Raw genomic sequence first — 11,225 nt, forward strand, 5'->3', positions numbered from 1 at the left:
ACAAACAAGCAGCAAAACACAAAAGGGCAGAAAAACTGTACCCAATCTTTCAAAATAGAACCGTGTAAAAAAAAACAACAACAAAAAAGGGGATGTCTCCACGTTCTAGGGCAATGAAATAGATGGATTGGCTGCCGACAGTATCGCAAAGTGAGGTCATGAAGACGGAGAACGCTCTCCCTACACATTGAGCAGGGCCAGGGGCATTTATACATATACTGTACTGTCCCTGGCCAAGTAAAGGAGCCATGTCTACTACATCCACTGTCCACAATCCACTCGGCTTCTCATTCAATTTCGATCTACTCGTGTGTTTTTTTTACCAGTGGAGGCCTTCCATGCTATTTCACTTTCACATCTGTTCCACCAGCTCTGCAAATGTCCCCTTAGGAGGCCGTTCCTTGCCTGGAGTAGAGGCAGGTCTCTCCCTGCCTGCACACACACACACACACAAATACTCCGGACCCCAATTTCTTCCATTCACTTGTCTCTCTGCGTCCATTCAGATTTCATGACTTGCATGAAAAATATTCTCCCGGGAAGTGACCAGGTCAAAAGCCACAGCGTCCAGACTTGGCTTTTGACTTTCAAAGGGATTGTAGTCAAGAATTGGAATTCTAATGGTTTTGTCAAAACCAACATATTCCATCAGACATTTTCAGAGTCTGGCCTTTAGAGACCGAAGTCAACATACGCTACACTGCTGACCGTACGCTACACTGCAGACCATACACTACACTGCAGACCACACGCTACACTGCAGACCTTACGCTACACTGCAGACCGTACGCTACACTGCAGACCATACACTACACTGCAGACCACACGCTACACTGCAGACCTTACGCTACACTGCAGACCGTACGCTACACTGCAGACCTTACGCTACACTGCAGACCGTACGCTACACTGCAGACCGTACGCTACACTGCAGACCTTACGCTACACTGCAGACCTTACGCTACACTGCAGACCTTACGCTACGCTGCAGACCATACGCTACACTGCAGACCGTACGCTACACTGCAGACCGTACGCTACACTGCAGACCATACGCTACGCTGCAGACCATACGCTACGCTGCAGACCTTACGCTACACTGCAGACCACACGCTACGCTGCAGACCGTACGCTACACTGCAGACCTTACGCTACACTGCAGACCATACGCTACACTGCAGACCGGGCCATGTGTCCTTTGGTCTAAAAACAAATCACTAAGAATTACAATTCGCCCAATCGGAGGATAAATCCAAACCACTTGGTTTACACTTTATTTTATATCCTGACATGGGACGAGGAAGTAAACATTGCTACAGCATACTTACAACATGAAGTCCTGTTCCCAACATGGCTGGTCCCCTCTTACTGTGATGGTGGTGCTCTTGACGTTCTGCACCTTCAGGGTCACGTAGGCATTGAACTTATCTGCGGAAGAGATGGGACAAGAACAGGAACCATGACGAAAGCTTTAAACAATAGTGCCTCAAGCCAAAAGGAATCACTGTACTGGACATTGCTGTATCGTATTTATTTCCTCACGTTGCACAGGCACTTAAACATACGTCTTTGGACAAACCTTTGGAGTGGCGAGTAGAGACAGTATTGAAATGTTGAAATAATGCATCAACTGCTTGACAAGATTAGCTCGACAAACCAAAAACATCAAAAGTCAACAAAAGAAGTCACTCAAGTGTCTTTGAGACCACCTCTCTTTTGGTTTGACTTAGATTGCGCCTCCTTTTCCCGAAAACCAGGGTTGGCATCTCCCAAAAGGAGGTGCATTTTCCCATCTGTCTCCATGACCCTGATTAAAACCAAGTCAATAGATTTGAAGGGCCAGAATGGCGGAGCTAGGGGTGCATCATGGCACAATGGTCTGAGAGCTATCGAGATAATTGGGAGCATATTTGAAATGCCACTGGTCTGAATGCGCCGTCCTCCGCAGGAAGGGGGGAGACGAAGACAGCGGGGCCCCTGGGGGCTCCTCGAGCGACAGCGCGGTGGGAAAGTCATTTACCAGCTCATTTGCCGACAAATTTCAATTTTCCCCAATGTGAGGGTCAGGGGAGAGGCTGAGCCGGGCCCAGACTCACAGAGGCTGGAATGTTCAATTCAGGGGAAACTTTGAAAAATAGTGCAGCTTCTCTAAAGTGGAACGAGATATTTGTCGCGGGTCGAAGTCATCGTTCGTGAAGGCAAGTTATCGTTGATGTTTGAGGGGTTCGGTTTAGGCAGGCTTGGGAATTTTACGCAAAAGCACAAGTGCTGTCTGAATATTCCTGACATCATATATATCCAGACCAGATTTGTTTACCAATAACAGCTAGATAGCATCATCACCTCATCTCTCACTGCTTTTGTAGCCTGACTCGGATAAGAATCATAGAAATATTTTGTTCAACTGGGCATTGCCTATATCTTGTGGTATAGATACCTGTTTTTCCAATGAGCTGGTGTACACTGACAGTCACAAGCAAGGCTGGTATTGGGTCATGAGGTGTTCACTTTCATCCTGATTGCAACTTTCTGTGAACATCTCTGGTTGTTTATTAGTAAAAAGCAAAGATTACAATGGTTGTAGTCCTAAACCGCATGTTTAAAAAAAACCTGACACACGGCAAATCTATGTCCACATAAACCAATTTAGTCTTCAAGTATAGTACTTAGGAGGAAAGGAGGAAATAACCTGGTTATAAGTGATACATCCAAAAAAGCAGAGAAATGCTGTAAGAACACTGGATACTGGCTACCTGTCTGAGCAAGACAAAGTCCATCCTTGTTATGTACTGCTGTACCTCAATGGAATTGTGTTTGTCTATGATGAACAACAGCAAATGCCCCCAATTCAATTATTTAATAAAAAAACAACCAAACTTAGAACCATGGTCTTTTATAGAAATGTCTTAATATCGACCGCTCCGCAGATCTCAATTAAATTTCCCGGTCAAAAATAAATAAAAAAAAACAAACCCCAGTCTTTCTGAAGGACAAATATCATCTTTAAAGCTCATTAAAGAGAGGGCAGATAATAAGAGGAAGAAAACTCAATCAAGTGGGATTTCAGAATTCACAAATGGAAAAAAGGCAATAATTCAACTCCCTAGGACAAAAGACAGACACAAAATAAATTGCAATATAAAAAATGCTCAATTCTCAAACATTTACATACTTTGCCCATTTATAGGAAATAATGCCATTAGCTCCTAATGTAACCTCATAAAAGATGGCATTTTAAAGAGTGTATATTAAGTTTAATCATAAATGCTGGTGTGAACAGATTCGGCCTGTATTAAAGCTATTGTTTAGTGGTCTCATTACAATTTACAATCTCCCCACTAGAGATAACCACCCTCAATCTGTTTAATACTTTAGATTTGAGTAGTGAAAATAGTTGAGATTAGATCCATTTTTTATAATAAAACAACATACTTTGAGGTCAAAAGGACCTTCTTCCAATGAGTGGTGCCGATCGGTTCATGTTTATCAATCAGCGGCGTATGTGATCGGTCATGAATCTGTGAGCCTTATCTAGATGTTATCATTAGGGATGGGGAGGGAAATGTATACTATTCAGTATTGCAATTATTGCATGTTGTGTGATATTTTTATCATCACGCTGACACCCACATACATTTTTCGATTTATAGTTTGCCCTCGTGTTTATTTAAACGTGAAAATCATGGAGGAGAATGACGCTAGAGAAGACCTTCTATATTTTACTAAATTGTACATACAGTATAACAATATCTTTTGAATCAGCAGCCAAATATCTGGATAATATTCATCATCATGGCACCAGTCAAAATGGACAGTCTTCAAGGAAGACCAAAATCTTGATATCACTGTTAATGTAAATTCAGCAATTCTATAATTACATGTCATCTGAAGTAATTATTTCTTTACCAAGAGTCCATCGTTAAGGAAAACTATGCAAAAATGATTACATTAATCAAATGTGAATTAAACGGAACAATATGCAAGATAACAATCTGGTTGAAATGAAGAGAATAACAAAATAGAAGACGAGAAGTTTTAGAAGTCTAGGAGTGTATTTAGATTAGTTTAGATGTGCAGTCTCAGAGAATTGGTCCTTGGTCGTACGAGCAATATTTGAATAGCACACCAAGTACTGGTGAGACCACCGTCTCAACAGTCTCTGAGGGTGACAGGGATGCTAAGGGAGACAGGTCGTCTATGGGTTTTCCCAATTTCCCAATTTTGTATTCACGCAAGTCATTACATTTTATTGATTTCGCTGAAGCTTTTATCCAAAGTACAGATGGCGCATAAGTACAGCAGAAGATCACATATTTCAGATCCTAGTGGCTGATACTGCCAAGCTCATTGGGAAGTCCCTGGGTGTGAAGAAATAGTTCTCGGCTCAGCTCTATGTCCTAAAAACTGAAATGTTTTCAGGACTTGTGTGGTGCAGACATGTCAACTAAAAACAAGAGGTCAGGCAATCTAGCAAATCTTCATTAATGATGTACCATGCATTATCACCTTCCTCCCCTCTTAATTCCCTGCACAAACCTCTTATTTTTGCCCAAAGAAGAATGATCAAAATACTGAACTAGTTGTAATTGAGATACTATACTTCATGAAGTCCAACTGTAAAATAAACATAATCCTCCAACATAAACTACAGTGACTGCATATTCACATAAGGAAAACATTTCAACCGTCGTAAATAGAGCAATTAAAACCAAACAAAGTAACCTAAATATCTACCCCAAGCTTGCCACTTGAAAATGCTCATTTGCATGAAAGTGCCACATTAAAAAAGCGTAAAGTGCTTTCTAAAGTCATTATCATCGGGCGACATTTTTGCGCAGGACAAAAGACACTCGCAAAACAGTCGGAGAGAACGTGGAAAAGGAAATGGAAAAACGTAAGTATAAGCAGGGAGGGGGGGGCTTTTGAAAAGTGAAAGGCTCTCAACTTTTCAATTCCTATCCAACGCATGTTCCTCACTCCATGGTTTCTCTTCAACAGAGCCTTTGAGGCCAAGTACAAACCCTCGACAGGCGGCAAAGTTGCAGATACTGAAACCTGCCCTCTTATCCATAAAGGAAACATCCCAGACTGATGAATCCAGTCAGGCTTGTTAGGAAGCGTGAAGGGTCAGCTATATCACTTCTTATTTCCTTTCATCTGAGGCATTGTGGGAACTTTTAGGTGACTACTGTGAGCACTGTGTGTGTCTCTCATTCCTATTTCACGCACAGCAGGTGGCCCTGTTCAAACTACACAGAGGAAGTGTGTGATGACCAGACACCTAATCCTTGTTTGATTACGTTTCTCAAGTACCCCTCTCTGCGTGGGTGTGTGTCTGGCTACGTCCACACCTGTGTGTCTGTGTGTGTGTGTGTGTGTGTGTGTGTGCGCTTGACCTCATCCCCCCTTCTGAGGAACCACCAGTAGACAAGGCTCTGCCAGTTTGCGCCCCAAATAGAGGGAGGCGGAGTCATGGAACTGATGGAGAAGGTGAAACGCACAGATGCAAATGGAGGAGAGGAGTGACTGACAGTCGGGGGTTCCTGATCAGCAGTAGATTTCCTGTCCTCCCCTGGACTTCCAGCCCTGCTCTACTGCGCTTTGATTACATCCTCTCTCCTCCACAGGAAATTACACTTGCTCAAAAATAACAGCCAACTGTGAGGGTCATCAGGGTGTGGGGAAACTGACAAGAATCAAATCCAGTCTCCTGAAATAGCAGGTACTTAGTCATGGATATATTTATCAAGGGGTGCTAAATAGTGACAAATACCTGATGTCGCTACTCAGCAAATGTCTGTTTTGTCCTGTATGTACAGTACACAAAAAGACCATGTAGAAATTGCAGGTCTATAGGTCACTTTTCAGTTCACTAAGGTTTTCTATAAAAAATCCCCTTCAAGTCTGAAATTTGGGCAAACAGGATATATTTTGCAACTACCTCATTTTATGCGTTCAGTACTATACATTATGCCTCATCAAGGTTCAGCCATGGAGGGAGGGTGTTTTGGAAGTGCATATGGTGGTTTTGAAAACTTTAAAATAAGCACCATGACAGAATATCATCCTCACTACAACACAAAGGGTTAGCCAGAGCAGAAATGAACAAAGCCTTCACACTGACGGCTCATTGTAATTTCATCCATCACCCAGCGCATGGCTGTAATGATGAGCCAGGCAGGGGGTGAGGGGGTTAATCATAGCATAATCCATCATTCTGTTAAGAGGGTTGCCAGGTTTGTGATTAAGAGGGATGGCATGATATGGACAGCCCTATTTCCTGCAGGGAAAGGGGGTTAGTGGGAGAGTCTGATTAATCGTTTATTTACCATCCTGTCAGTAGTCGCTTCCAAACTGTGTTGTTTCCGTCATTCCCACTGAGGATGTTTCCCCCTCAGAGATAAAATAAGATATCATTTGGTCTTGGAGAACTTCCTACTGAGAGCTGAGAATGCTTGCTGTTTCTTACTGTACTGTTTGAATGGACTAATGGAAGTCCCTTCCCAGTTGAAGAAGTTGTGTAAGTGGGATAAATAACATAAGGCAATTTCGTTTGTTTAACAAAAGAGCAAGCTATAGACCTGTTTTATAGGAAAGGTAACCTTAAATGACTTTTTGTGATCTGCCGCTATAACAAATAAAAAATAAAAAACAATTTTTTACTAAATTAACTTGACTTTCCGGGGGCGGGGGGGGGGGGGGGGGGCGTGCTGGACATTCCACCATGGTTGGTGAAACTGATTACCTTTCTGACTGTTCCTCAGATTACCAACTTCTTCTGAGGGGATACAGAAGAAGAAATCAGTTTGTCACATCCACTTAAACTCGCCTTCAGTGCTTGTAGGTGAGAGGCTGGGATGAGAGGGAAGGAGGACTAGAATTGAGAAGGGAGGCGGAGACAGTGCGAGAGGGGAAACAGTCAGCCCAAAAACTGCAGTCACTGACTGTCCCATCAGGCCACATCCCAGCATGCACCAGGGCCTGCCAGGGAGCAACCATCTTCAGCCACATCCCAGCATGCAGCAAGGCCTGCCAGGGAGCAATCATCTTCAGCCACATCCCAGCATGCACCAGGGCCTGCCAGGGAGCAACCATCTTCATTCATAATTAAGGGAACATGACTTATATAAATAAATACGTTATATAGTCGGTCAGGCGCCCAACATTGCTGCATGGCAGACTTGGGTGGGCTGACATTTAAGGAGCTGTCTTATACGGTGACAGACACTAGATTATGATGGAAGTGGCTGCTGAGGAAAAGGACCTCAGGAGAAGATGATTCTAGAGAACAATGTTCCACATTCCCTTTTATGCCCCGGGGTTATCTGTAAGAACAACCAATCAGACCACATCTCGATCCTTGCTTATCAACAGATGACGACCAACGCAACAGTAAGTCACACAATGAGGTGTGAGAACCATCATGCAGAAGCAACTCCAGTCTTCGGCTTATGAGAAGCGACGACAGGATACCTCCCAGCCTAAAAGTGTTGACACAAATGACTGACGGTGAACACAATCGTTTTCTCAAGTTCAGTTTCCTTTGGAAATATCTCTGTGACATCCATTCTCCATGCCATCTGTCTGTTTGGGGTCTAGGTTTGGTCTGATCTGCCCTCTTTCTCCCTTCATCGTTTCATACTCTCACTTTTAAAAGGACCGGTGAGTTTCACTTCTGTATTATTGTTGCACTCAAGCTATGAAACCCTCTGTCATTCAATCTCCAGATTCCATCTTTCTCTGTCTCCCCCTCCACCTTTTCTCACATGCCTTTTTAGAAACAGGGGAAATCATAGCGCTGAATAAATATTCCGTCATGCGAATCTCCTCAAACACACCTCATAAACTGCACAGCTGAAGGGAAATTCTGCCAGCAAGAATGACAATCTCTGAAATAAGCCAAGCATCAACATTGACTGTTTGGTCAGTATAAACAACCAGACGAGTATATTTACTGAGAAAAGAGCTTCATCTTCACAATGAAGGTATGAAGTTTAGTACCGAAGACCTTGATTTGATCAGCAAAACCAAATCCAAGTTTAGACTGAAGGGAATGAAGTGGAGGCAAAGGCTTTCAGACAAAGAGGACTTAAAGAGCAGACTTATTACAATAATCAGCCACAAAAAAAAAAAAAAAAAGCCACATTTCGCAAAAGTAATTCAGACTGACATACAAAACTAGCCTCTTAAAAAGGAATCCCTCCCCTGGGAAGGTAGACGAGACTGGGGGGCTAGGGGGAAGGGGGGGGTGGGGGGAGGGGGAGTCTTCTCATAAACCAGATCACCCTATTCCCCAAACTGGGGCATATGATAGCGATATAATTGATGTGGCTTTTCTGACCTGAGACACACAATACAGATATACCTTATTATACTGTCAAAGTTTGTGTATGAACAAACTTTGAAACGGTTTGCTCCGAGGCACAGTATGTCCCGGTAACATTTCAGCGGCGTGACATTCTCCGCAGAAGCACGGTTCCCTGCCGTGCCACGCGGCCACAAAAACAACCACCGATTCCAAATCCTCTCGCCACATGCAATAACCATTTGACAGCTCTTAAAGACACCCATTCAAAGCTGTCTAATCATCGGGGAGCAGCCCTCCTCCTCCTCCTCAACCCGCACCCCCTGCCCTGCCCGCCGACACCCTGAAGGATAATGCTCTCCATCTCCTCTTTCATCTAAAGATGACACGTTGTCATTTTGAGTCACCAGGTGGCCCTTCGTCTCTGATGATCTATTGATTCCCTCCCCCCGCCCCCCACCCCCAGCCCACCCACCCCCCTCCACACACACATCTTCCTTTTGACTTGCTTCTTCTCATTCTCCCGCTGTCCTCCCCTCAGGAAGTGAAGACACGAGCGAGGCACCAGCTGGGCCAGGAGTGGACACCAGGAAGTGAAGACACGAGCGAGGCACCGGCTGGGCCAGGAGTGGACACCAGGAAGGACAGACACCGAGGGCGGTGACGTCCAACTAGGGAGCAGCCCCGACGGGGCGGAGAGGACCACAACGACGGACTGGCGCGAGAGAAGACGAGCCACGGCCACGTTCTTAAACCGCGGAGCTCTGCTATGGGTTGGGGTTGAACGCTGCACTGTACATGCGAGGTCCAGATCTCGACCTCCCACTGGACCCCTGACCCTAACCTCTGACCTCTGGGATGTGTTTATTTTGTCCATGTGTGTGCGTGAGTGTCGGTGGGAGAGGGCGCATTCTCTCTTACCTGGGGGGCCGTGGAGCTTGGCTTTTTTGACTGAAAGAAAAGAGAGAGAAAGGATACAGGTTAGCCCAATGACACTTTGCAGGAGAGCTGCCTTAGCCCCCCCCCCCCCCCCCCCCCCCCCCCCCCCCCCTCCATGCAAAGCCAAAATAGCACTTGGAGAACACAAGCTCTTAAAAGCTCAACTGGCTGTCAAGCTCTACGAATAGCAAAGATTTACCCGGGCAGTCAGTTCAGCTAGGCGTGACATCAAATGTTAGGTGCTAGCGTCTGACCTCTTTTATTGTTATAACGATTCGTTTCTAACGGTTCTTTCATTAGTTTAATGAAAAGCTACACCCCATTGACAGAAAACATCTAGATATTTTCTGGGGGCTATATCACTCACTCTGGCATATGACTTCTTTGTCACAGCCTTAGAGCTGGGCATGTAACAGTACAGATTTCAGATGGTATAGTTGTCATTACATACTAATGACAGCAGTAAGCCTGTTGAATCTTTGTTGGTATATATGTACAACATTGGTTTATAGTTAATTGGTTTATTAATACACACAAACACACATGATTTATTCAAGCACCTCACAGAGAGAGTGAGTGTGACGGACAGACTGAGTTCATCCACACGAGGGGGCGAGAGAGAGAGAGAGAGAGAGAGAGAGAGAGAGAGAGAGAGAGAGAGAGAGAGAGAGAGAGAAAGAGAGAGAGGACAAAGACAGAGAGGTAAATGAGCGCTAAATAGGCAATGTGTCTCAAGTCGTCAGCACAGCGTGGCTCTGTCCATGTTGGCAGCAGCTCTGGGGAGGCCCCATGACCTCGTTGGCACTGTGCCAGCCTGACAGCCGCTTCACTCTGTAGGAATGACCTCGCCATGCCATCCTGACTGTGATGACCGACTGGAGGGAGTGCCTCTTGGGGAAAAGACTACAAAACCCAGGAGGACAAGTTCTAGACTTTCGCCGCCTTAGTGGTTTAAAAAAGGAAATGACAAATCCAGGTTTATTTTGAGTTCTTACATGTACTGAGCCGCCTAAGTTGCAATCAGCTGTCTGGTGCAAAAGAACCACTTAAATGTGTCTTCTGGAAGGGCTTTCCTACTCTATTAGCAGGGCAGGGTCCAACTACACCCTCACTATGGGACTGTGGTTTGTCCACTTTCATAAAGAGCAGTGGACCCCAGTAACTAGAACTGAACTATGTGGCATGATCTACTGTGAGGAGCAATGGGTTGTCAAATCATTATTCTCATTGAACAGAAGATTCAACGGTGCAGTTATCACGAGCAAGCACTAATACGTCAAACATACATGAGCAGTCGTGGAAACAGCTGGTTTCCTTTTGACTGAAAGTTTCAAAGGGCCAACCTGCAGCACTTGCTTAAATGGGACTAAGGAACACCAGGATATTTCACATGTTCAGAGCCACAACCTTAAAAGGATGAGGGGGGACGGCAAACAAACACAAAACTGTGGTCCACTATTGACAGTAAACGAGTCAACCATCCCAGTATTGCATCGCAGGAACAGCGTATCTTACAGTAGAGGCCAGTTGGCCAACAGTCAGAGATCCTTCGTGTCGAAGTGGGGAATCCTGCGCTGTGGTTAGGGGGGGTTTCACTGGGAGATAATCCCCGAGCTAAAGGCGGAAACAGGGCTCGAGTCGCCAGTCCCTGCGTCGCACGGACACAGACGGGGGGGGGGGAGACACGAGAGACGCACCAGGACAGGACCTGAAAGCACCTGGCTGGCGAGTGGGTCAGGCGACCCGTTCCTGTAAAGCCTTGAACTACCAGGAAACACGAGCGATTTTCACAGTTCCACGCGAGGCCTGGGTGACCCGAGTGGTTCCCGGGTTGAACTCGAACACGATCTCAGTCCTCGGGCTTACAGCAGCCTCACGGAATCTCAGTCAACGTTAGTTTAGTAAGGTTGGTTAGGAAGCTTCCCACACTTGAAGGGGGAACACATCCGAATCGAGCATACATTGATAACGTCGGAGGGTA

At 45.2% G+C, this 11,225-nt stretch overlaps 1 protein-coding gene across 1 annotated transcript in view; it reads right to left on the reverse strand.

The window, feature by feature from the left end:
- The window catches only part of LOC146219603 (protein unc-13 homolog B-like), a gene marked incomplete at its 5' end in the record, with an annotated part of 86,443 nt that extends 77,171 nt beyond the window's left edge, over positions 1–9,272 (reverse strand). Inside the window, 2 exons of the mRNA XM_084694692.1 lie at positions 1,329–1,428; positions 9,227–9,272. Of these exons, the coding sequence (XP_084550818.1) occupies positions 1,329–1,428; positions 9,227–9,272 (146 nt within the window). The remainder of the gene's footprint in view (positions 1–1,328; positions 1,429–9,226) is intronic.
- Positions 9,273–11,225: the final 1,953 nt, after the last annotated feature.

This window comes from Hypomesus nipponensis, chromosome 28 (assembly GCF_054491055.1).
Source record: "Hypomesus nipponensis isolate SF chromosome 28, ASM5449105v1, whole genome shotgun sequence".
NCBI lineage: Eukaryota > Metazoa > Chordata > Actinopteri > Osmeriformes > Osmeridae > Hypomesus > Hypomesus nipponensis.